This window comes from Protopterus annectens, chromosome 1.part1 (assembly GCF_019279795.1).
Source record: "Protopterus annectens isolate FY-2018-M chromosome 1.part1, PAN1.0, whole genome shotgun sequence".
Classification (NCBI taxonomy): Eukaryota; Metazoa; Chordata; order Ceratodontiformes; family Protopteridae; genus Protopterus; species Protopterus annectens.
Genome location: NC_056726.1, coordinates 646,308,425 through 646,335,165, shown reverse-complemented (window position 1 = coordinate 646,335,165; position 26,741 = coordinate 646,308,425). Strand labels below are relative to the sequence as shown.

General features: G+C 42.3%; 1 protein-coding gene across 1 annotated transcript in view; it reads right to left on the bottom strand.

Annotated features, from left to right (window-relative positions):
• FAM214B (family with sequence similarity 214 member B) overlaps positions 1 to 26,741 on the bottom strand; it is a 2,663,862-nt gene that overhangs the window by 115,514 nt on the left and 2,521,607 nt on the right. The window contains exon 14 of the mRNA XM_044077337.1: positions 23,476 to 23,544. Within this exon, the coding sequence (XP_043933272.1) occupies positions 23,476 to 23,544 (69 nt within the window). The remainder of the gene's footprint in view (positions 1 to 23,475; positions 23,545 to 26,741) is intronic.

Genomic DNA, 26,741 nt, shown 5'->3' with positions numbered 1-26,741 from the left:
GCCCTACATGAGGACCTGAACTGTGCCCACTTTATCCCAATACAGGATTTCTTGTCGGGGAACAACTGATATTAAACTAAAAGACTGCCTAAATTTATACTACCCTTCTCTCGGGACCCAACCATACCAGAGAAAAGAAGCTCTGCCCTACATGAGGACCTGAACTGTGCCCACTTTATCCCAATACAGGATTTCTTGTCAAGGAACAACTGATATTAAACTAAAAGACTGCCTAAATTTATACTACCCTTCTCTCGGGACCCAACCATACCAGAGAAAAGAAGCTCTGCCCTACATGAGGACCTGAACTGTGCCCACTTTATCCCAATACAGGATTTCTTGTCGGGGAACAACTGATATTAAACTAAAAGACTGCCTAAATTTATACTACCCTTCTCTCGGGACCCAACCATACCAGAGAAAAGAAGCTCTGCCCTACATGAGGACCTGAACTGTGCCCACTTTATCCCAATACAGGATTTCTTGTCGGGGAACAACTGATATTAAACTAAAAGACTGCCTAAATTTATACTACCCTTCTCTCGGGACCCAACCATACCAGAGAAAAGAAGCTCTGCCCTACATGAGGACCTGAACTGTGCCCACTTTATCCCAATACAGGATTTCTTGTCGGGGAACAACTGATATTAAACTAAAAGACTGCCTAAATTTATACTACCCTTCTCTCGGGACCCAACCATACCAGAGAAAAGAAGCTCTGCCCTACATGAGGACCTGAACTGTGCCCACTTTATCCCAATACAGGATTTCTTGTCGGGGAACAACTGATATTAAACTAAAAGACTGCCTAAATTTATACTACCCTTCTCTCGGGACCCAACCATACCAGAGAAAAGAAGCTCTGCCCTACATGAGGACCTGAACTGTGCCCACTTTATCCCAATACAGGATTTCTTGTCGTGGAACAACTGATATTAAACTAAAAGACTGCCTAAATTTATACTACCCTTCTCTCGGGACCCAACCATACCAGAGAAAAGAAGCTCTGCCCTACATGAGGACCTGAACTGTGCCCACTTTATCCCAATACAGGATTTCTTGTCGGGGAACAACTGATATTAAACTAAAAGACTGCCTAAATTTATACTACCCTTCTCTCGGGACCCAACCATACCAGAGAAATAAGCTCTGCCCTACATGAGGACCTGAACTGTGCCCACTTTATCCCAATACAGGATTTCTTGTCGGGGAACAACTGATATTAAACTAAAAGACTGCCTAAATTTATACTACCCTTCTCTCGGGACCCAACCATACCAGAGAAAAGAAGCTCTGCCCTACATGAGGACCTGAACTGTGCCCACTTTATCCCAATACAGGATTTCTTGTCGTGGAACAACTGATATTAAACTAAAAGACTGCCTAAATTTATACTACCCTTCTCTCGGGACCCAACCATACCAGAGAAAAGAAGCTCTGCCCTACATGAGGACCTGAACTGTGCCCACTTTATCCCAATACAGGATTTCTTGTCGGGGAACAACTGATATTAAACTAAAAGACTGCCTAAATTTATACTACCCTTCTCTCGGGACCCAACCATACCAGAGAAAAGAAGCTCTGCCCTACATGAGGACCTGAACTGTGCCCACTTTATCCCAATACAGGATTTCTTGTCGTGGAACAACTGATATTAAACTAAAAGACTGCCTAAATTTATACTACCCTTCTCTCGGGACCCAACCATACCAGAGAAAAGAAGCTCTGCCCTACATGAGGACCTGAACTGTGCCCACTTTATCCCAATACAGGATTTCTTGTCGGGAACAACTGATATTAAACTAAAAGACTGCCTAAATTTATACTACCCTTCTCTCGGGACCCAACCATACCAGAGAAAAGAAGCTCTGCCCTACATGAGGACCTGAACTGTGCCCACTTTATCCCAATACAGGATTTCTTGTCGGGAACAACTGATATTAAACTAAAAGACTGCCTAAATTTATACTACCCTTCTCTCGGGACCCAACCATACCAGAGAAAAGAAGCTCTGCCCTACATGAGGACCTGAACTGTGCCCACTTTATCCCAATACAGGATTTCTTGTCGTGGAACAACTGATATTAAACTAAAAGACTGCCTAAATTTATACTACCCTTCTCTCGGGACCCAACCATACCAGAGAAAAGAAGCTCTGCCCTACATGAGGACCTGAACTGTGCCCACTTTATCCCAATACAGGATTTCTTGTCGGGGAACAACTGATATTAAACTAAAAGACTGCCTAAATTTATACTACCCTTCTCTCGGGACCCAACCATACCAGAGAAAAGAAGCTCTGCCCTACATGAGGACCTGAACTGTGCCCACTTTATCCCAATACAGGATTTCTTGTCGGGGAACAACTGATATTAAACTAAAAGACTGCCTAAATTTATACTACCCTTCTCTCGGGACCCAACCATACCAGAGAAAAGAAGCTCTGCCCTACATGAGGACCTGAACTGTGCCCACTTTATCCCAATACAGGATTTCTTGTCGGGGAACAACTGATATTAAACTAAAAGACTGCCTAAATTTATACTACCCTTCTCTCGGGACCCAACCATACCAGAGAAAAGAAGCTCTGCCCTACATGAGGACCTGAACTGTGCCCACTTTATCCCAATACAGGATTTCTTGTCTTGGAACAACTGATATTAAACTAAAAGACTGCCTAAATTTATACTACCCTTCTCTCGGGACCCAACCATACCAGAGAAAAGAAGCTCTGCCCTACATGAGGACCTGAACTGTGCCCACTTTATCCCAATACAGGATTTCTTGTCGGGGAACAACTGATATTAAACTAAAAGACTGCCTAAATTTATACTACCCTTCTCTCGGGACCCAACCATACCAGAGAAAAGAAGCTCTGCCCTACATGAGGACCTGAACTGTGCCCACTTTATCCCAATACAGGATTTCTTGTCGGGGAACAACTGATATTAAACTAAAAGACTGCCTAAATTTATACTACCCTTCTCTCGGGACCCAACCATACCAGAGAAAAGAAGCTCTGCCCTACATGAGGACCTGAACTGTGCCCACTTTATCCCAATACAGGATTTCTTGTCGGGGAACAACTGATATTAAACTAAAAGACTGCCTAAGTAGGTTTCTGATATATTTGGTCCCTGAATTACTTAACCTCTGTACCTAGCCTACCTACCTGCACAGGACTACCAGCAGCCAGCAACAGTCCCCTATATCTTGCTTACCGGACCCCATTTCTATTCTGTTAATAACATCATTAGACTTCCTACCTTTCCTCCTTTGAGTTCTACTGAATTTCTTACTACTATTCCTATCTCTATCTTACTTTTTCCCAGTTCTTATCTGCTTCTACAACTCTGCCTTCTACGAGGCCCTTCACTCTCTTCTGAACCTCTGCCCAACTCACTGTTTCTAGCCCCCTACTTGGATCTGTACCTTCCTACTATAACCCTGTCTATAACATACCCTAAATCTTCTTATATTCATACTACCAATTTTAACTTACCTGCAGTTTTTATACCTGCGTGATTGTTTCCTCTCTGCAATTCCCTACTCCTTTGGCTCTGCCCGCTCCGTTCGCCCTTCGGGCTCACTCCGCTCCCCTCCCTGCCCCCAAATACCACCCGCCCCTAGGACCTCTGCATTTATCCCCACAAAACCACACCCACCGCATCCCCTACCCAATCAGGATATAGTCTTCTCTTCTCCCACTACATAGCTGACTCCTCCCATATTTCACTTGTCCCTCTCTGCACATAGACCTATTTTATTCAATCCCCACTCACCTCATCATGTCCTACACTCACCTTCCTCTCCTACTACTGACTCTTAACTGTTCTTACCTCCACCTACCTCATAACCTACTATGAGCAACCTTTATATTCAACCTTGTGTACTCCACACAAACATACCATAGCTACCCCCACAACCATACTCACAAACCTTAGCTGTCCCATATACAGCAACTCTTATCTTGAACCTAAATATCATAGGCTCTCACACATCAAATACCTTATTCTTCAAGTCACAAAACATTGGTACTGCATTAAACCCCCTCCACTAACTAACCTTTATCATGGTTTATCATTAATTTATGGGGACATCCACCCCAACCCAGGCCCTAACACAGACATACCACCCCATAATTCCCAAACATTGAACCACATGTCTGCACCACAAACTAAACATCCCAAATCACTTACAATAGCTCATCTAAATATCCAAAGCATATGTAATAAACTTCCTGCTCTGCATGCCCTACTCGAAGTCCAGCAGTATGACATTCTCTGTCTTACTGAAACCTGGCTCAAACCCACAATAAAAGATAACGAAATTATCCCCCCTGGCTATAACATCCTAAGACAAGACCGTCTTAATAAAAAAGGGGGAGGAGTAGCTATACTTTTCAAAACAGGACTGGAAATAAGTAAATCAACCCTTACCCCACCACAAGACCCAAATGTTGAACTAATTATTTCCAAACTCTCCTTAAACGCTCACAAAACTATTAATATCATCTGCACATATCTTCCCCCAGGCAACAATCCCCCCATATTGGAAGACCTACTAAGCTGGTTTTCAATAAATCTCCTTCAAGAAACAATACTGCTAGGCGACATTAATATTGATTGGAACTTATGCAAACAAGCTTATCCTTCAACCATTATAAACTTACATGGATTTCAGCAAATCATTAACTCCACAACTAGAACAAATAAAATCAATAACAAAGAATCCATACTCGACTGGATCTTAACCAATAATACCCAACAAAAGTACACAACAGGTACCCTCCCTGACTATCTTAGTGGCCACTCTCTTACATACATCATTAGGCACAAAACTCATCTAACAACACCCCCCCAACTCGCTTATCTCGCAACAAAAAAAACTTTAACCTTCAACAGTTTCAAAATGAACTCAGCCTAATCAACTGGTCATCTCTAAAAACTCTCCCTATAGATGAAGCTGTTAACCACTTTAATGATACCTTTCTTACTATTCTCGATCACCATGCCCCCACCCGTTCTATACGAATGAAATCTACAACCGCTCCATGGCTTTCAACCAATACCAAACAACTTATCCTTAGTAGGAATAAAACCTGGACCAAATGGCGAACCACCAAAGACTCTTTTGATCACATTACCTTCAAACAAAAAAGGAACATGACTAAGCTTGCTATCATACAAGATAAAAAGAACTATTATACCCATCTACAGCAATCCTCCCACCACCAACCACAAAAATTTTGGAAATCAATTAACTCACTACTATCCCCTGGCAAAGTCAAAACTCCAAACCCACTCGGCTCCTGCCCCGACTCCCCACTACAAACAGCTAATGCATTCAATAACGTCTTTACATCTACCATACTTAAACTGGCCAACCAACAAAGCCCCGACCCCTCATTACTAGGGAACATTAGCTGCACTCCACCTTCATTTCTGCTTAAACCCATACCCACCTCCTATATTCTACACTTACTTCAGAAACTCAAACCCTCAACCCCCTCAGCTGATAAATTGCCAGCTGAATATCTCCAGCTAGGCACTAAAGCTATTGCCTACCCCATCTCAATTCTAATCAACAGAACCATAAAAGAAAGTACTATACCCTCACTCTGGAAAATCTCCCACATCATCCCTCTCTTCAAAGGGGGCGATTCATATGAATACTCAAACTACCGCCCTATAGCACTGCTATCTCCTATTGCTAAAATAATGGAGAAATGCATCCACAAACAGCTTTTAAATCACCTCCTAATAATCTCCTAGCTACTTGCCAACATGGCTTTCGTCCCTACCACAGCACAACCACAGCCTTAATATCCTTCATAGACTCTATTAATATAAACCGGAACAACAATCTTCTTTCATCAGCATTCTTTGTTGACCTGTCAAAAGCATTTGACATGGTGAACCACCAACTCCTCCTTCACTGCCTAAAATCTCTGTCTCTCAATGATCTGGCTCTGAATTGGTTCACTTCCTATCTCCAGAATCGGAAACAAGCTGTTTTATGGAACCACAATCTTTCTGAACTTCTCCCCACCACTTTAGGAGTACCCCAGGGGTCTATCCTAGGTCCTCTTTTATTTTCCATCTTTATTAACGACCTGAATCTTGCCACCCCTTTAACTACTTGTATTCAGTACGCCGATGACACCACCATCATCTGCTCTGCCACAACACAAGCTGACCTCCACTCACTTACTCAAAAAACTTTTACCACCATCGAACAATGGTTCTCCAATCACTGCCTTATTTTAAACCCTAAAAAAACTAAACTGCTCCTCTTTTCTCCTACACACCTGTCTCCCACTATTAGTTTCACACTCACTTCTAACAATGGCACACTTATCTCTCCCGACCAAACAACCAAACTTTTAGGAGTTACTATTGACAACCTACTTAAATTCAATGTACATATTAACTCTATCATAAAAGCAACTAATAGAAAATTAGGTTCTCTCTACAGAATCAAATCTTTCTTAACACCTGAAGCAAGAACTACCATAGCCAGAACATATCTTCTCTCTACCCTACTATATGCATCCCCAATTTATACTAATCTTTCTAAACACAACATCAATAGGCTTACAACAGCCTACTGCAACATTGCCAAATTTGCCACTGCCTCTCCATATAAAACACATCACCGCCTGAACCTCCATAACCTAGGGTGGCTTGAGTTACCTCACCTAATTCAATACTACCAACTTGCAATTGCCCATAAAGCCCTTCACCACCCTGAAAACACTCCTATGCTCTCTACTCTGATAAAACCCTATAATAACCTAAAAACCCTAAGATCCTCCAATAAATTACTGATCCAAACTTTTCGAGCAAAGAACACAGCAGGCGACTCTATATTTTCCAACTCTGTTGGTAAAGTTTGGAATCAACTTCCTCCTGACCTTATAGCCCAAACTTCTATCACACTATTTAAAACCCAACTAAAACATTTTCTAACCAATCACTGGCTTTGCTCATGCAATTTCCCTACCTAAGCACATACCTCCTACAGTCTCCTACACCCTCTGCATCATCTACCACATCTATTTCTAAATTGCTTTTCATTTCTACAAATGAAATTGTCTCTATGAAATAGAAAATATTTATTTTCTTACTCTTCTTTTAACCTTCAATCCACATTATTACCTTTGTCTTTATTCTATATTCATTTACTGAAAAATTTTACATTTTAAGCATTTTCTTACTGTCTATGAACCTTGAATGTATGTTTATTGCTTTACATTAGATAGTGGAGCTTTTCTCCTCGGGCCTCCACTGAAAATGGACATGTATCCAGTTGGACTAGCCCGGTTAACAAATGTAAAATAAAATAAAATAAAATAAAATAAATGTATGCACGGAGCTCCATGTAGCAGCTTCTAAAATGTCCTTTGTAGCCACCCCTCTTAAGAAGGCTGTGGAGGTGGCTGTTGCTCTGGTGGAGTGAGGTCTTATGTTAGCTGGCACAGCTTTCCCATGTAAGGAGTAACAGAACCGAATGCAATTTCCTATCCATTTAGAAATTGTCTGTTTGGAAATTGCTTTTCCCTGTACACCAGCAGCATATGCTACAAAGAGATGGTCAGTTTTTCTGTAAGTCTTAGTTCTGTCCAAGTAGTAGCGCAACTGTCTGTGGATGTCCAAAGTATGCAGAAGTTTCTCTCCTTTATTTTGTGGATTTGGAAAGAAGGTAGGCAGGTGAATAGCTTGGTTCAGTGAAACCCTGGATACCACCTTTGACATGAATGAAGGATTGGTTCTCAAAGAGACTCTGTCCTGATGAAAAATGAGAAATGGCTGTACTGCCATGAGGGCCTGTAACTCAGATACTCGTCTTGCTGAGGTTATGGCCAGAAGGAAAGCAGTCTTCCAAGACAGGAATTGTAGTTCTGAAGATGCTGCTGGTTCAAAGGGAGGAAGAGTTAACTTTTCCAACATGAAGTTAAGGTCCCAAGTAGGCACTGGTGGTTTCCTTGGAGGGTTTTTTATCCCTCTTAGAAACTGCCTTAGCAGAGGATGAGAGAATATAGGTGGGTCAGTGTTGTATTCTGCTGAAATAGCTGAAGCATGAATCTTTATGGGGGAATAAGAAAGGCCATTATGGAGCATTTCAGCCAAGTATTCCAGAATATGTGGAATGCTCAATATTGTAGGATCTTGACCTTTTGTGGTGCTCCAGGTACGAAATCTCTTCCATTTTGCTGAATATGCTTTTCTTGTGGAAGGTCGTCGGGCTTCCATAATGATATCCTGTACCCTCTTGGATAGTTTTTCCTGGCGAGGAGTCAAGGTATTCTCCAGGCTGTCAGCTGCAAGGTTTTTAGACTGGAGTGCAGAGTCTTGTAATTGTGTTGTGTCAAGAAGTGGCCATTGTGGTAGAGGCCAAGGTTTCGTGTGTGACATGCTCCTTAACAGTGGATACCAGTGTTGTCTTGGCCAGTCCGGGGCTATCAGAATTACTTTTGGTTGCTCTGTCTTGATCTTCAGTAAGACCTTGGTCATTAATGGCAGTGGTGGGAATGCATATACTGTTAGAGTATTCCAGCTGAACGAGAGGGCGTCCACTTTCCATGCTTGAGGATGGTATGTCCTTGTGCAGAATTTCCTCAGTTGATGGTTGTGGTGGGAAGCAAACAGATCTATGTCCGGCGTTCCCCATGACTGTGTTAGCTGGAGAAAGATATCTGGGTGCAACATCCATTCGTGTGGATCCAAGATGTTTCTGCTCAGGCTGTCTGCCAGTACATTGTCTTTTCCTGGTACGAACTGGGATTGTAGTTCTATATTGAGTTTTAGGGAGAGATCCCACAGATGCATTGCCAGTCTGCAAAGAGGGTAAGAATGGGTACCTCCTTGCTTGTTTATGTACCACATAACTGTGGTATTGTCTGTCTTTATTAACAGTTGTCCTTGGTGTAGGAAGAGCTTGAAGGCTGCGATGGAATGTATCACTGCCAGCATTTCCTTTTGGTTGATGTGCAGATGCAATTCTTTTTGTGTCCATTGTCCTTGAATGCATCTGCCCTCCATGTGTGCTCCCCATCCATGGTCCGAGGCGTTCGTTGTAATAGTTTGGCTGATATGTGGCTTGCTGAAAGTCAGGCCCATGTTTAACTGACTTGCTTTTGCCCACCACAGGAACTCCTTTTGAAGGCATGGAATGAGGGGGATCAAGGTTTCTAGACTGTGACTGTGCTGAGACCATAGACTCCTTAGGTACCATTGTAGTTTCCTCATATGCAGCCTTGCTTGTGGAATCAGAAGAATGTAAGATGCCATAAATCCCAGGGCCTGCAGGATTTTCCTTGCAGTTAGCTGGGTTTGTGTTGTCAGATTTCTGAAATAATCCGGAAGTTGTGCTTGTTTTTCTTCTGTGAGAAAAGCCATCTGGGTGTTTGTATCCAGTTTTGTACCCAGGAAAATTATTTGTTGGGATGGAACAAGTCTTGATTTCTGAATGTTGACTGTGTATCCCAAGGCCTGTAGTAGTCGGATGGCACAGTTTAAATGTTTTACCAGTGTTTGCTGGCTGTCCACTTGTATGAGGCAGTCGTCCAGGTATGGGTAAATTTGAATCCCCTGAAGTCTGCAATGTGCAATTACTGATGCCAGGCATTTCGTGAATACTCTGGGCACAGTAGATAAGCCAAATGGCAATGCTGAGAATTGATAGTGCTCTGAACCTGCAAGAAATCTGAGGTGTCTTCTGCAACTTTGTCTGATAGGGACATGCAGGTATGCCTCCTTGAGGTCTAGAGTTACCAGCCAGGACCCCTTGCCCAGCATGGGAAGGCGTTGCTGTAATGTCAGCATTTTGAATTTTGGCACGATGAGGTAAGTATTCAGTGCGGACAAGTCCAGAATAGGCCTCCATTGCTTTTCTTTTCTTGGAACAAGGAATAGTCTGGAATAAAATCCTTGGCCCTGTTCTGAGAGAGGAACCCTTTCTATTGCTTTCATTTGGAGTAGTTTGGAAATTTGTTTGAAAGCCTCTGCCCTTTGGTTTGGTGGCAGGTTTGGCATGCCTTGTCTTTTTGGTAATGTATGAAAATGGAATCTGTATCCTTTGTCTATTTGCAGTATCCATTTGTCCTTTGTAATGCTGTGCCAATTTCTTGAGAATAAAGATAACTTTCCACCCAAAGGTGCTTCCAATTGAGCCCTGGTTGGCGGGGTCATGGTCAAATCATTGAGATGGTCCTTGTGTAGTAGTTGTAGGTCCTGTAGTACCTCTCTGGTTAGGAGGCTGCCATTGACGTCCTCTGTAGGAGCCTCGAGCTTGCCCTCTACCCCTGGCACGCCTGTTTCTGCCTCTTTGAAATCTGTCTGTGTCCGGGAAGGACCAATTCTTAGAAGGCAATTTCTGCTGAATCTTAGTGGTTGGACCTGTAGGAAATCTTTGACTGTTTGTACTGATTTAGCCTTTTCCTCAAATTTCTTTAAGACCTCTTGAGCCGTGGAGCCAAATAACTTTTGCTTTTCCAGCGGAGCATCCAGAAGCTTTGCTTTAACATGATCTGGCAGAGATTGTTCCTTCAGCCAAGCATGTCTACGTATGACTGCACCTGTCATTGCTGACCTACATGAAGCTTCCAATGCATCATAACCACACTGCAAGAAATGGTTACTAACCTGCTGGGAGTTATGTACCAGATCCTGAAGTGCCTTGCGATCTAGGGGTTCAGGTGAAGATAGTTTTTTATGCAATTCATCTAACAAATACTCTTGGTACTGTATCATATGGAATTGACAATTTAATGCCCTCATAGAAAGAGTGGAAGTAGTATACACCTTCTTACCCCATCTCTCTAAAGACCTAGACTCCCTTTCAGAAGGAAGTGGGTTCTTAGTAGTGGTGGTTGCAACCCCTTTTGGACCCTGGGAAATAGTTTCTGGGTCAGCAGAGTGGCCCTTCTAAAGGAAATGATGTGAGTCCGGGACCCTGTAGTACCTGTCGGGTTTGACAGGGGCCGGAGGAAGGGAGTCAGGGGAAATACTAGACTCAGAATACACATCATCAATGACATTTAAAACAGGAGGAATAGCCAAAGGTCTATGCTGAGGTAAATGCAAAAAAGTCCTTAATCTCTTCCTGGAGTCAGAGAATTCCTGGCCCTGCCATTTAAAATGCTCTCTCATGGAGTGAAGGGTCTCCCCAAAGGAGAACTCCTCAGGAGGGGAGGCCGAGGGAATAGATTCCTCTGCATCAGAATCCTCGTAGGCCGTAAAGGCCTCCTCCTGGTAGTCTGATAGGGCAGAGTCATCTGAGGCCTCATCAGAAGACTGGGGATCTGGCTGCTCAATCCTGGGCCTTTTGTCTTGAGGAGGATGAGAACCCCTGTCCGGATGTGACTGAGAGAACCTAATTAGGGAAATAAGGTCCTCAGCTAAACTTAAAATCTGTGAACCGGTAGTGGATCCCTGAGGAATAGCCTTGGGAGGGAGAGATTTGGGCTGTTTAGCAGCTTTAGCATGTGTAAAAGCTTTTATGGACATGGATGCAGGAGGCCTGGCTGCCCCACGTGCTGGAGTAGTCTTATCCAGAGGAATGGTGTCGGATATTTCCAGAGCACCAGTTTCCGAAGGAAATTCTATGACCGACTCAGAGGAGGCCTCCGGGGCCGAGGTTGTTGGTTGAACGGTTTCGTCGGTCGGAAGCACCGAGGAATCGGTTTCAGCAGGGACCGAGACACTCGCGGTAGGCCTAGGCGTGGTTTCGGCCGAAACCACGGTCCGCGTGTTTCAGTCCTTGTCCTTCCGTTTTTTGGGTAAAAGAGGTGACGGAAGCTCCGACGGCATATTGTAACAGTATTTTTCCCCAAAAAATTCCTCTGCAAACTCCGCCCGACGCCTAAGAGTGCGTCTATTGAAAGAAGCACAGGCTGCACAGGCCGAGACGTCGTGGTCTGGGCCTAGGCAGGGTAGGCAGTAAGAGTGGAAATCCTTATGAGGTATTTGTTTCCCACAAGATAAACAATTATTAACTTTAACCGTTTGATCTGACATCGGCTGAGGCAAGAAAGAGTCCCCAATGGGGTACTTAGCTTTTTGAAGTCTTCGGTTAGCTGGAATCACAGGAGCTGGCCGACCGGCACTTGCAAACTGCTTCTGCTTCGGCACCGCGCAGCAAGAAAGAATGAGGAAGATGGCGTCGGCTGACGCTTTTGTATCCCAGGTGCAGTGACGTCGGGAAAGGGGCGACATCAGCCGACGCCGGACCCAGACTTTGGAATCCGGCCGACCGAAGGGCTGCCTGAGGCAGGACAACCCATATGTAAGGACTGCAGATGCATCCTTGAAGGACATCATCGACTCCAGCCAGAGCCGATGAGGAAGACTGTGTCTTGGAAACATCGGCTCCAGCCGGAGCCGATGTAGCAGCAGTCAGAGCACCCCCAGTCGAAGGCTCTGAACACGGAGCCGACAGCTTGGATGGCTTTGAAGGCTTCCCCAACGATGACTTGGTTGGGGAACCTTCAGGCTTTAATAAGCCCCTCAAAATTAACTTATTTCTGCATTCCTGCAGGACTCTTGGACTGAACGCATGACAGACAGAACAAGAGTCCTGCAGGTGCAGAGGGCCCAGGCAATAAACACAAGAAGTGTGACCGTCTGTCAGCGACATTTTCTGACAGCACGAATCACACTTCTTGAAGCCTGAGACCCTGGTGTCTTTAGACATCCTAACAAAAATATACACACACACACACACACACACACACAAACACCCTTTAACACAAGCTAAGTCAGTCACACAACAATTTAAACTAACAAATTAAAGAAAGGGGATTAGGCCCAAAGGCCTAACCTTCTAACCAAACAAGGGGGTTAGGAAATTAAGGGATTAAGGGGGACCGGAAGGGAGATTAGCTATGAAGGGAAGCTAATGGGATGGTCGTTAACAAAAAACTAACTGAAAATCTGACTAAAAGGGAGAAATTCAAGAATTATAAAATCTAACCTGCAGAGACGGTAAGAAAAGCACCTCGCAGCTGTAAGCGGCAAACGAGATCTGGGTAGTTATCGCCTAGCATTGTGGGATATAGGGTAGCCTCGAGATGGTAAAAATAGCTCTCGAGCTTTAGTATAGGCAGAGTCGGAGCCGAGGGTCGGCTCCAAACCCATCCAGCAAGAATGAAGGCGAGATTGACAACTTAACATCATATATTAAGACAAACGTGTCAATGTCACTGATAAGATTAATAATACAGAAATAAATAGGTAATACACAATAAAATATTTAAAAACTTTTGAAACGCTAAAAACAAACCACTTCAATACAAACACCAATAGTCCAAACAAAGTATGTCTACAGCTTAGCTGCCCTAAGTTTTAGTATTGGGGCCAGATAAATATTGTCGTTGAGGCCAGGGGGTCTGTTTGCTTCAAGAGTGAGCTGCCAGTAGACCTCCCTGTATTCAGTCCTTGTTTCCCATGCCCCCCTAGGATCTTTCTCAATATCTTTCAATTCAAAAAGAATAAATATTTTTTGATCTACTTTAAATTCCTCTCTCTATATTTGAATTATATTCTTTTAAAATGACATCTATGCATTAGAAAAGTCCTACTGCTGTACGATCTATATACAACCCACAGTTTTATTCTTGTTGTACTTCTCTACTCTAATGTATTGTAGCTTATGTACTGCAATTTTGCTTATGTATTGTAATTGTTTCTGTATTGGAGCTTTTATCCTCAGGTCTCCACTAAAAATGGGCTCCTGGCTCAGTTGGAAAACCCAGTTAACAAATGTCAAATAAAATAATAAATAAAGCTAGATTCAATACACTTAATTTGGTGCCTACAAAGGGCATTCTTTCTCCCTATCTCCAAAAGGGATTGTGTCTTCCATACAGTTAGGGACAAAATAATACAGGCAAACAGCTATTATAATTGTAATAGTGACGGGGTGATTTATTTTGCTTTGTGCTGAAAATGTAACTCCTTCATTTAGATTGATGGGAATATTTTTATCATGCTGGGTGTAGCACTTACTGAAAACAAATGTTTAAAACTACAAATTTAAAACACACTCTAAAATGTTGCTGTATTAAACAAGAAATATAATTTAAAACAATCAGGAAGGTGAGTCAAAGAACACATGCATTTATGCAAGGCCCTAGAAATGTGCGTGGGAGGCCTATGATTTGAAAACAGACCAGACCTCAAGATACACTTAATTTGGCACTGATGAGATACATTTTCAATGAATGTGTGTTTCAAGGCATTTTCAATGAACAAGAGTTTCAAGGGAAGAGAAGTTTACTGTTGCTCATGCTAAGTCTGTTTTCAATGGGTAGCCTACAGAGATCACTGCAAAAAAAAAAAAAAAAAAAAAAGCTAGTAAAAAGCTAGTACTGTATGCCATTCAGAAAGGGACACTTTTCCATTACCTCATTCTGCATTCTGGTAAACAGTGTTTAGTATAAATGACAGTGTGGGAACAGACGTGAATAGCAACTGGATGCTAGAGAATCAGACATGCAGAGGCCTACAGCTCACCAGTAGGGCTACAGTGAAATACTGGCATTAGTGGAAAAAGGAAGGCATTGAAATATCTTTCTTAAATGGAAATTTTTTTTGTGTAAGTGTTATAAATATGTATGCACAGTATATACATACATACATATGCTCACGTGTGTGATGATGAATTACGGCACTTTAAACATTCCATAGTGATATACAAACCCTATAACACTCCCACTGCTGTGTTAGTATATCACGTGCAGATGTGCCTCTGGATCTTTTTGGTGTGACTTGATACTGTTTATATAAGGGCTATAAGAATGGAGAATCTCTCTACATATCAGAGTAAGAACTCTATGAATTAGACATGCTTTGGTACACAATTGTGTACTGTTTAATATACACATCCATCTTCATTTGCATTATCACCTTTATTGTCAAACAAAAACAATGCAGACCACTGTTGAATTTCAGCTGGTGCAAAGGAGTTGGGGCTTGTCTCTGAATCAGATAAAGCCCTTAGGGTTGCTTATCTGAACACAGCAGCCTTACAGGGTGTGCACAATGTCTCTGACTCTCATCCACTGTCTTTAGCGCACTGTTTTAATATATTTGTTACTATGTACTTGGTTTCTTGAAAAAAAGTATGATTTCATGACTCCAAATTGAAGTAAATAATATGAAAATGAAAGTTATAAACAAATATTGTATGATCAAATTCAAAATGAGACTTTTGTACTCCTATACAAAATGGTTTTCGAAGTAATATATAACTTTCTTGATCTTTGTGCTCATAAGTAGAGATGGAAGAAAATACAGTTAGCAGATGTTTCACCCCAGTGAAAACAAATTCATAACTTAGGCAGCTGCCTAAACTTTCATCCTGGAAGTACAATTTGGCCATTTTCTCAAATCTGCTTTCAAATGCTAGTCAAAACATGTAGGGACATAAGCATCTGCAGAGTTTGTATGAGCACTTTGTAGACATCATAATATGCGAGAGCATATGCATCTGCAGAGTTTGTATGAATATATATTCTGTAGTCAACATACATTACACTATAATCCTCTAGCAATACATAAAACTACTAAATTTCTGTTCATAAAAATGCATTCAATCCAGGACAAAAGATAATGAAATTCACTTAAGATGAGAATCCATGATTCCATTACTGAATGCAGCTTCATAATTTAATTTATTTATATGTCCAGCTCTAACAAATATCCTTCCCCCTTACACCCCCAACAGAACTCTCAGATCTGAACATCAAAACTTAACTGCTATGCACAAACCCAAACCTCCAGCTGGCCAATTTCTCCTCTCTGTCTCACTAAGCAAAAAATGGAATTCTCTTCCTTCCTCTCTAAGAATGATACCAAACTCAGAAAACTTCAAAACCCAGCTTTTCAAACACCTGTCCACGAAATGGAAATGTACCTGCCTTCTCCCCACCTAATCATTTCAAGTATATGTCCCCAGAGGGTTCTCTCTCAGGTTTCTAAGCTCTCTATAATCTCCCATAGCTATTTTCCTATGAGTGTATCTAAGCTTTCTTCATCTCTTATAGCTACTTATCACACGACTCAACTTTGTAAATATTGTAAATAGCTTCTTACTTTAAAAGTGTGCATATAAAGTGCATCCACATTTATTTAAATATATGTATGTAAAATGTTTTCACACCTAATACATAAGAGTGTTTGCTCAAATGAAAGGGTATAACCCATAAGACCACCCACTATGAATTTTGTTGACTATGCGTGTCACTGAATGTACTTATTTGTAACTGTACTATATAATGCATGTTTTACACATTTGTATCTTTGTATCTAAACTGTATCATGTATCTTGGAGCTTTTCTCCCCTGGGCCTCCACTGAAAATGGGTCATTTTGACCCAGGGGATTTCCCCGGTAATCAAACTGGAAATAAATTTACCGGGACAGTCTGACAAAGTCAACAAAAGCAAACTTTTTCAGCAGAGACCTGGGGAGGAAAGCTCCATACATCAATATGAAAAACACAATGCACACACTAAAGAAAAAAGTTACAATAATTTTCCTAGTAGGATAACATAATATGAAGTAAACTTAACAACAAAAAGTAGCAAAAGCAGGAGATAATCCTACAGATTTACAATTGCACTGAAACATTTTCACAATTATATACACAAAGCAGATTTATAGTAGATTAATTTTAAAAATAAGTCACATTCATTTACAGCTACATAGCAGTAATAAAGCACAACAGAAACAGTAGTTGAAATGCAGTACAGATCATAAATAGGAGTAGTAGAGAAGAGTTCTCACGTAATGGCTACATGGATTGTATAAAGAGTAGATAAGGAGAGAAGAGTTAGAGTAAGTGGACTTGAGAAAGCAGAGGAAAAGTAGAGTGGGAAAGAAAGTACAGTTTTGTACCTACCATAAATATAGATGTTCGAAGATCCACATTGCTGCAGTCCTTACACTTGCGTAGTCCGCTGTCCTCGGTCGGCCCGAATATCAAAGTATAAGGCTGACGTCGGTCAAGGCGCATTTGACTGACATCAGGACGTCAGGGTACAAATGCGCATGACCGACGTCATATCCTCAGTCTTTTCTTGCCCCAGATGTCAGAAGACCCTAAAAATAAAGGTCAAAACCAAAAGACAGCAAACATCCAAGTACCCTTGCCCTAAATATATGTACAAAATATACACTATATACACAATATGTACCACTCAACCCACACAACCACCTCTAACTACAGAGGGGAAGGAGGGAGGGTAAATTGGACTGCAGCAATGTGGATCTTCGAACATCTACATTTATGGTAGGTACAAAACTGTACTATGTTCTTCATCTCACATTGCTGCAGTCCTTACACTTGGGTAGAATCCCAAAGCAGAGATATGGGAGGATGGCCAAACTATAAGGAAGTAGGAGCTGCCAAAATGCCCTGCAAAACAGCAGTGGCAAAACCAGCCCTGGATTTAGAGTAAAGTGGCAGGTGATAATGCCTAGAGAAAGTATGCACTGAACTCCAAGTAGCTGCCTCCAAAATATCCTTGGTTGCCACCCCTCAAAAAGCTGTCAAGTGGCAGTAGCTCTAGTGGAATGAGGCCTAATCCCGGCTGGAATCTCCTTGCCATGATGGGAATAACAGAAAGCAATGCAAAACCCAATCCACTTAGAAATAGTTTGTTTTGACACAGGCTTGCCCTGAGAACTCAAAGCAAAAGAAACAAATAACTGCTGAGACTGCCTGAACCCTTTAGTTCTGTCCAAATAATATCGCAACTGCCTGTGTACATCTAAAGTGTGCAAAATCTTTTCCCTTTATTTTGGGGATTTGCATAAAAAGTAGGCAAATGAATAGTTTGGTTTAAAGCCACACTAGAAACCACTTTAGGCATAAAGGAAGGATTAGTACGTAAAGATACCCTATCCTTATGGAAAATTAAGAAAGGCTCAACCGCCATAAGGGCCTGCAATTCAGAAACCCTTCTTGCAGAGGTAATTGCCAACAAAAAAGCAGTCTTCCATGATAAATATTTCAACTCAGAAGTAGCTGCAGGCTCAAAAGGTTGTAGAGTGAGTTTCTCCAACACAAAATTGAGATCCCAAGCAGGAGTAGGAGCTGTTCGTGGGGGTCTTATATTCTTTGCCCCTCTAAGAAATTGCTTGAACAAAGGATGAGAAAACAATGGCGGGTCACAATCATAGTGAGCCGAAATTGCTGCAGCATGAACCTTAATAGAAGAGAAAGACAAACCTTTGTCCAGTAACTCAGTAAGATATTGAAGAGCCACACTCAAATTAGGCTCAGAAACATCAAATTCTTTTGCTGCACTCCAAAATAAAAATCTCTTCCATTTATCTGCGTACACTTTCCTTGTACTAGGCCTTCTAGCTTCCAAAATCACATTCAAAACTTGTTGTGGAAGTTGAGACCCTCTATGGTTCAAAACAGAATATGCCAGGCTGTTAGGTGAAGAGAGTGAAGTTTGACATTCAGCAAATGGCTGTCCTCCTGTGACAACAGGTGTGAAATCAAGGCAAAGGCCATGGAGGCTTCCGTGCCAGACTTCTCAGTAATGGGTACCAGTGCTGTCGAGGCCAATCTGGAGCTATTAAAATCATCCTTGGCTTGTCCTGTCTGACCTTTAGAAGTACCTTTGGGAGGAGAGGCAGAGGTGGAAAGGCATACACATGAAGATTGCTCCAATTGAAAGAAAGAGCATCCACTTTCCAAGCTGTGGGATGAAACCTTTTGTGCAAAACTTTGGCAGCTGATGGTTTAGTGGAGAAGCGAACAGATCTATGTCTGGAGTTCCCCATGACACTGTCAATTTCTGAAATACATGAGGATCCAATTTCCACTCGTGGGGATCCATAATTGTCTGCTCAACACATCTGCTAAGGAGTTCTGTGCTCCTGGCAGAAACCTTGCCTGAAGATTGAGCTGTAAACTGAGAGCAGTCTCCCACAAAATCATTGCTTGCCTGCATAGAGGATAAGAATGTGTTCCCCCTTGCTTGTTGATGTACCACATGACAGTTGTGTTGTCTGTTAGAATCAACACCTGCCCTGGAAGAAGTAAATCCTTGAAAGCTATTAATGCAAATTGGACTGCTAACATCTCCTTCAGGTTGATATGTAGATGTTGTAGTCTGGCAGGCCACTTGTCTTGTATCCACTTTCCATTTAGATGAGCTCCCCAAGCTTTGTCTGAGGCATCTGTCGTTAAAATCTGACTTGCCTCTGGCCGGGTCACAGAGAGTCCCTTGTTTAGGTGACATTCCTGAGCCCACCACAAAAATTCCTTTTGAATGCAAGGTATTATTTGAATGACAGTGTCTAGATCCTGGCAGTGCTGTGTCCATACATTTTGAGATACCATTGCAGCTTCCTCATATGCAGTTTGGCATTGGGAAGCACCAGAATACAAGATGCCATGAACCCTAAGGCTTGAAGGACTGTCCTTGCAGTCAGCCCGGACTGATGAGATAGCTGATGGAAGTAAAGGGATAGACTCTTTTGTTTGTCCGGGGTTAAAAGGCCATCTGGGATGCTGTATTCAGTCTCACACCCAGAAAGCACATGTCCTGAGAGGGTACTAGACTGGACTTTATTTCGTTCACAGAATACCCCAGGCATCTTAGCACTGCTATCACATATTCCAAATGATGAAGAAGCTCTTCCCTTCCTTGAGCCAGAATCAGGCAGTCGTCCAAATAAGGATAGATCTGTATTCCTTTTAGCCTGAAGAAAGCTATCACTGGAGCCAGAACTTTCGTGAACACTCTGGGCACAGTAGATAAGCCAAAGGGCAATGCAGAGAACTGATAGTGAGAAGTCCCAGCTCGAAAACGCAGATACTTCCTGCAACTTAGTCTGATAGGAACATGAAGGTAAGCCTCCTTGAGATCCAAAGTTACCATCCAATGATCTTTGCCCAGCAAAGGTAAAAGCTGCTGTAACGTCAACATTTTGAACTTGGGAATGTCCAGATAAGTGTTGAGGGTAGATAAATCCAAAATTGGTCTCCACGTGTTCCCCTTCTTTGGTACTAGGAACAGGCGAGATCCTAGGCCCACTTCTGGCATAGGGACCGGCTGTATGGCCCCTATTTGGAGTAACAGAGAAACTTGCTTGTGAGCCTCTATTCTTTGTTGAGGAGGAACGTCTGGCATGCCTTTGAAAGGAGGCAAGGTATGGAAATAAAACCTGTAACCGTGGTGTATGATATCCAATACCCATCTGTCTTGGGTAATTAAACTCCAATTTTCTTTGAAAAGTGCCAACCTTCCTCCCAAAGGTGCTGCCAGACGAGAAGGCTCTGGCAGCTGAAAAGGTAGGTCATTGGGTCTGTTTACGAAAGGACTGACCCCTGCCCTCACCCGAAGACTGTGCAGGAGAACTCCCTGTTCTAGGCCTGAAAGAGCCCTGAGCTCTACCCCTACCACGTCTAGATCTACCTCTAGACTGGGAATCATAAGAAGGATACGTCCACCCCTTAGTAGGCCAATTCCTACTAAACTTTGGAGGCTGGACCTGCAAAAAATCTTTAACAGTCTGCATAGACTTAGCCTTGTCTTCCATTTTCTTTAAAACTGCCTCAACAGGAGGACCAAACAACACATCAGATTGTAAAGGAGCATCTAAAATCCTTGTTTTAACATGTTCAGATAAATTTTGATCCCTCAGCCAGGCGTGCCTGCGAAGAACTGACCCCGTGGCAGCCACCCTAGACGAGGCCTGTACAGCATCAAAACCACATTGCAAAGAATGCTTACCCACCTGTTCAGAAACATGTACTAAATCTTGCAACTCTTTACAATCAATACCTTCTGCCAGAGCATCAACCTTAGACTTCAATTGTGAAAGGAGATAGTTTTGGTATTTCAACATGTGAAACTGGCAGTTCAAAGCCCTCATAGCAAGAGTGGAAGAAGTATAAACTTTCTTTCCCCATCTATCCAAGGCCCTGGCCTCTTTGTCTGCAGGAACCGGATTCTTTACAACAGAAGCCTTAACACCTTTAGGCCCCTGGCTAACAGTTTCTGGGTCTGCCCTAGGACTCTTAAAAAGATACTTATGAGCTTCAGGCACCCTGTATTACCTATCCGGTTTAACAGGAGCAGGAGGCAAAGAATCAGGATTAAGAGAAGCCTCTGTAAAAACATCTTCCACTACATCCAAAACAGGAGGTATAGCCAAAGGCCTATGCTGGGGTAAAAACAAAATTCCCTAAGCCTTTTCCTGGAATCAGAGAAGTCCTGACCTTCCCACTTAAAATGCTCCCTCATGGAATGAAGAGTTTCTGAAAAAGAAAAATCCTCAGGAGGAGAAGCAGAAGGAGTAGAATCATCCACATCAGAATCAGAATAAGGAGAGTACTCCTGCAAGTCTTCAGCCGAAGACTCTGAAATATCTGAAGCCTGCTCAAAACTCCCTAGCTCAGGCTCCACCCTAGGTCTCTTATAAGGAGGGGGCATAGAACCCCTAATCAAAGTAATCAAATCTTCTGCCATTTTAAGCATATGCTTCTTGGGTACAGTTCCTGAAGAGCTAGGGGTAACACCAACTGAAGCTAAACCTGGCCTGCCCCTGGGAGAAGCCTTGGAAACAGAAGGAGAGGGCCTAACCACCCTAGGCAGGGAGGGGAGTATAGTAACCTGAGAAGCCCCATCCGCCTGGCCTGCCTCCTGAGAGGCCACATCCTGCAATAACAAAGTCTCTCCCTGGGAACCCAAAGAAACCTCCGGTGGAACCACCGGCTCCACCGACACCTCTAAAGAACCGGCGTCCGGTACTGACGGTTCCTCTAGCCTAGGTTTAACTGCTTTGTCCTTGCGCTTCTTCGAAGCGGGCGTCGGAGCATCCGACGGCATTTTATAATTGCACCGCTTCCCGAAGACTAACCTGGCACAATCTAATCTTCTCTTAATAGTGCGCTTATTGAATCTAGCACAAGAGCGACACCCAACAACGTCGTGCTCAGGCCCTAAACAAGGAATACACAAAGTATGGTAGTCTCTATGCGGTATCTGTTTCCCACAAGAAATACAATTATTCACTTTTTCTGACATCCGGTAAACCACTGAGGCAAGAAAAAACAAAATATTCCCCAACGGGGTACTTAGCCAACTTTGACTCGGTCTGAAACTCCGAAATCGAACAATTTCAGAACGCCAACCGGCACTTGCAACGCTGCTTCTGCATCGGACCATGCGGCAAAAAAGACTGAGGATATGACGTCGGTCATGCGCATTTGTACCCTGACGTCCTGATGTCAGTCAAATGCGCCTTGACCGACGTCAGCCTTATACTTTTATATTCGGGCCGACCGAGGACAGCGGACTACCCAAGTGTAAGGACTGCAGCAATGTGAGATGAAGAACATCAGGCAGCAAGTTAGCAGAGCTGAACAGGAAGGAAAAAGTAGAATAAAGTAGGCAGGAAGCATTTTGAGTGTGGAGTATAAGTAAGAGTAGAGAATGGAAAAGGAGAAAAAGAACAGAACAGGATCTGACCTAAGTGAAATTTCATATATTTTCTAATATCATGTGAGTGAAAGAGGGAGGAAAAGCTGTCTAGAAAGAAGCAGACAGTGTAAGGTTAGCCTGGTGTGGAGCAAAAGCAGAGTCACGTATCCCTTAAGTGTTGTTTGAGTTTAATTTTGAAAAGTTCGCTATTTTCATTTTGACTGAGTAGTAGGGGCAAGGTGTTCTGACAGTTTCTAACAATATAATGCAGAAGCAACAACCAACCATTGATTTACAACACATCATAACTGTAACAGCTGTCATTTCTCAGAGTCAGAGTACACCACCTGCACTTCTTCAGGACCATATACAACATATGACAGCTGACACACTTCTAGTAAAAGGCCACATGAACCTATGGCACTGACGAATACATATATGGTTCTCCTGTAAATGACTGAACATTCATTATGTCATGATGAAAAAACAGCATTAAAAAGTTCAAACTCGCAGAATACTGAAAGCCCTAAATATCGAAGTTACAAAAGACAGAGAGGAAAAGTATTTCCTCTCCCAATCTTCACATTAAACCCCACATAACACTGACCTCAAATTCATCTAAATAGTGGCAGTATTACAAGACGTTTTTTTTAATTAAGGTAAGGTGTAGGGTTAGAGGAGGGGGAAGGGGCAGCATTAGGTTTAGCACGCATTACTAAGCAGCATGGGCGACTCTAATTTTGGCCCTTACCCAACCCTGACCCTGACTCACACACACACACGCACAAAATGCTCTCACCCCCTCCAGCCCCACTTACCTTTCTTGATGAAACATTCCATTTACAGTTTGACCATTAGGCTATCTGTACTTTTGATATAAGCACCACACCACTCCTCACATTCATTGACCAAACAGATGTTTGACGAAATGATTGGAACCCATGTGTGTACATAAATATTTTGTTTGCTTTACAAAAGGAAACAAAATCAGGAATAAGACTAATCTACATTCAGTTCACTTACCACTTGAATGGTTCCAGTTTTGGGTACACTATAACCTTTTCTCCCTAGAGACTCCAAACTGATTACTCCCTGAAAGAAAAAAAAATTGAGATATGCAGAGAAGAAAGGTCTGAAGACAATACAAATCCACGTTGTTCCAATCAAAACAAAAAATGCACATTAGGGCCACATAATAAATACTGAATACATACATACCCTACCAGTTGATCTATGAAAAAGACCTTCCTTGCTAAGTCCTATGGTTGGGTTTATCCTCTGCACTAGTTGGCATCTCTTTCTAGATGTACCTATGCATGAAGATGGATGCATGCCCATGATGCACAGAATGAAAACATGCATCATCTACATACCACTATTCATCTTCTATGCCTGTCAGTTTGCTCCTTTCCACTAGTGACCATCCACATGCCAGTCAAGAACAAAAAAAAATCTAAGCCAACTGCAAATGAAATACTGAGTATTGTAAAAGAAATAAAAGAAGAGGTTGGATCTTTAGAATACATAAGAAGCAAGCTAGAAAGAAATAAACAGTGTCTGTGATAACAATACATGCAGAATAATACTGAGGAGGAGTAACATTTAAGGGAACTACTAAAAACACACAAAACGACTGAAAAATAATACAAAATCCAATGGAAAGCAGCCAAAGAGTCTCAAAACTGTTTAATGAAGTGTTTTTCGTTTGCCACAATAGTCAAACTTCTTCAGATAACAATATTTTAACTGCTTGTTATCTGAAGAAATTTGACTACTGTGGCAAACGATAACCACTTCAATAAACACTTTTGAGACTCTCTGGCTGCTTTCCATTGGATTTTGTAACATTTAAAGGAAGATGGGACTTGAGCAATTTATGCAATGCTGGAGTGAATGATAAAGGTTAAAAAAAACATACATGTATAATGCAGGAAACAAATGAAAAATGTTTACAATTGCTTGTTTTCTCTTCCATAGGTGTTTATGTACCCATGTCATTGCTAAAACTGTGTGATTTAATAAAGATGTATAAAAATAATAGTAATTTACATAAAAATAAACACTTACTCAGCTTTCAAGTAAATCCAACAGCAAATGCAGACAAAGTCTGCATATCCCCAGCTGGAAAGTAGGAGCACATTTATAACCCATAATTTAAGAATGCATCTGTTATACCTAAAATGAAGAATGTCCTTGATGGGTCAATATGGTTGGCTGTAATCCACAGTAGAAAAATCATCATAGGTTCATAGGTGTACTCTAAGCTAATGTCCACTAGGGTCATTACAAGCCTAGCCGTGAAACACAAATGTGACCAACAAATCTGATTTATATAAAGGGTGATTTAGTGACTGCTTCTTTCCATCAGTGCCATAGGCCTCAGACCAGGGGTGATTTCCCATTACTAAGTCATTGGTCCAAAATGCACACTTAAACAGGGATAGAGAGGAACTCTGCTTCACATGGACGGGGAACATTTACAGAGAATGGGATATATCTAAGAAACATATTTGTCTCTCCAACATGTCCTATTTATGTCACAAACAAAATTATGGTGTTTTAATCTACTAGTTCTGATGCTGTTTATTTTGAGATATGCAAAGGGTTCACCAAAACAGGGTCCAGGGATGCCTCGTACACCTGACAAAGATCACCTCTCAAAAGTCTGTATGATACCAAGTAAAGAGACAGGGCTTTGTGGCGATCAGTGTAGGACACACTGTTTACTCCCTGTAATCTTTTTGCAATGAACCTTTGTGGATATTCCAGATGCTGCATGAATCTGGTAAGGTAGATTCCATAGGGGGCATTATACTCTATGATGGGTCTAAAGAGGGCCGAGTACAGTGGTACGATGACCTCTCTGAACCTAGATGCCACGCTTTTGCTTATAAGTTGAGCAACTCCGCAGAATTTTTACCAAAGCGGCAGGAGCCAAAAAAATACTCCAAACAAGCTATAGCAGTAACAACTCAGCAGCATCTAGACAGAAGGCATGACATCATGACTATGGAGGGAATGACTATCTATTAAGGGAGTGTCACAAGCCCAAAGGGCCAAAGGGACTAAAGGTGTCAAGGGGAAAACCAACCATGCGCAAGAAGCAGATACTCATAAAGAACAGTATACAAAGCCCACAGCTAGGGTAGAACATCCAGATATGCACAGAACCAGATTGTTTGGTCTGCAACAGCTAGAGCCAAATGTAGATCACCAACTACCAAAGCACTGGGAGACGTACTACCTGAAACCACCCTTTCCAGCATTGACATGAGTTAGGAACCCCACCCTTCCTCCTGGCTTTACCCACTTCAAGAAAGCCAGAGGAGAAGAGATCTTTCCAAAGGGAAGAAACTAGCTACTCAGGATGAATGAGAACAGGAACCCCTACCACCAATGAAGAGAGGAAGGTCCAGAGAACTGGAACACTGAGAAGAGGAGCCACCAAGGAAATAAATCATCAGTGGAATAACTCACAACTTCTGGGCCGAAAGCAGACAGACAGATTTGATAGACAAACAAAAGAACACTAAAGGGGAAAAAAATCTTCATGACTGCTCTGACAGCAGCAGCTGGTCTTCAACTTTACCGTATTTCAGGAACAGGGACCAAGGATAGAAAATACCCTCTTCCACCCAGCAGAATAAAGCCCAACAAAAGCCATCATCAACCTTTCTGATGGTTGTAGAAGTCAAACATGGTGGTAAACAGACACTGCTCTATCCACCTAAACGACGACTGTCACTGGTACTCAAATGGAAGGCTTCTCAGCAGGTTATGGGTCCCTCCACTGGATCAAAAAGTAATCAACAGGATCTGGTAGGAAAGAAAAGCCTCCTCTATCAGGAACCTGAACAGGGGTGGAACAACATCCCTACCAGGCCTGGGGAAGGTCCCAAAGCCACACAAGAAGTAAGCAATCTATGTCAGCTCTTAGCCACTGCGGGGGGGGGGGGGGGTCCTAACAGTAAAGTACAGCTGTGTCACATTTATTCTAATTGTAGATGTTCGAATAGATCAATGTTGCAGTACTGACTCTTCTGGTCTTCCTGCAAACAGGCCTAATTTCAAAAGCCTTTTCATCATCCTTAGCCAAAGGATGCCCAACGGCTGATGTATGGACTTCAGGGTATAAAAGAGGTGCCCGCTAGTGCCATCTTCTGGTCTTTCTAGGCATTGTGCAGTAGTCTGATGCCTAATGACAGCACGACCCTTCCAGATGTCAAAGGTTTTGTCAGGGATAAGGCAAGACTCCAACTATGTGACAGTAGTAGAAGTAGGGAATGATA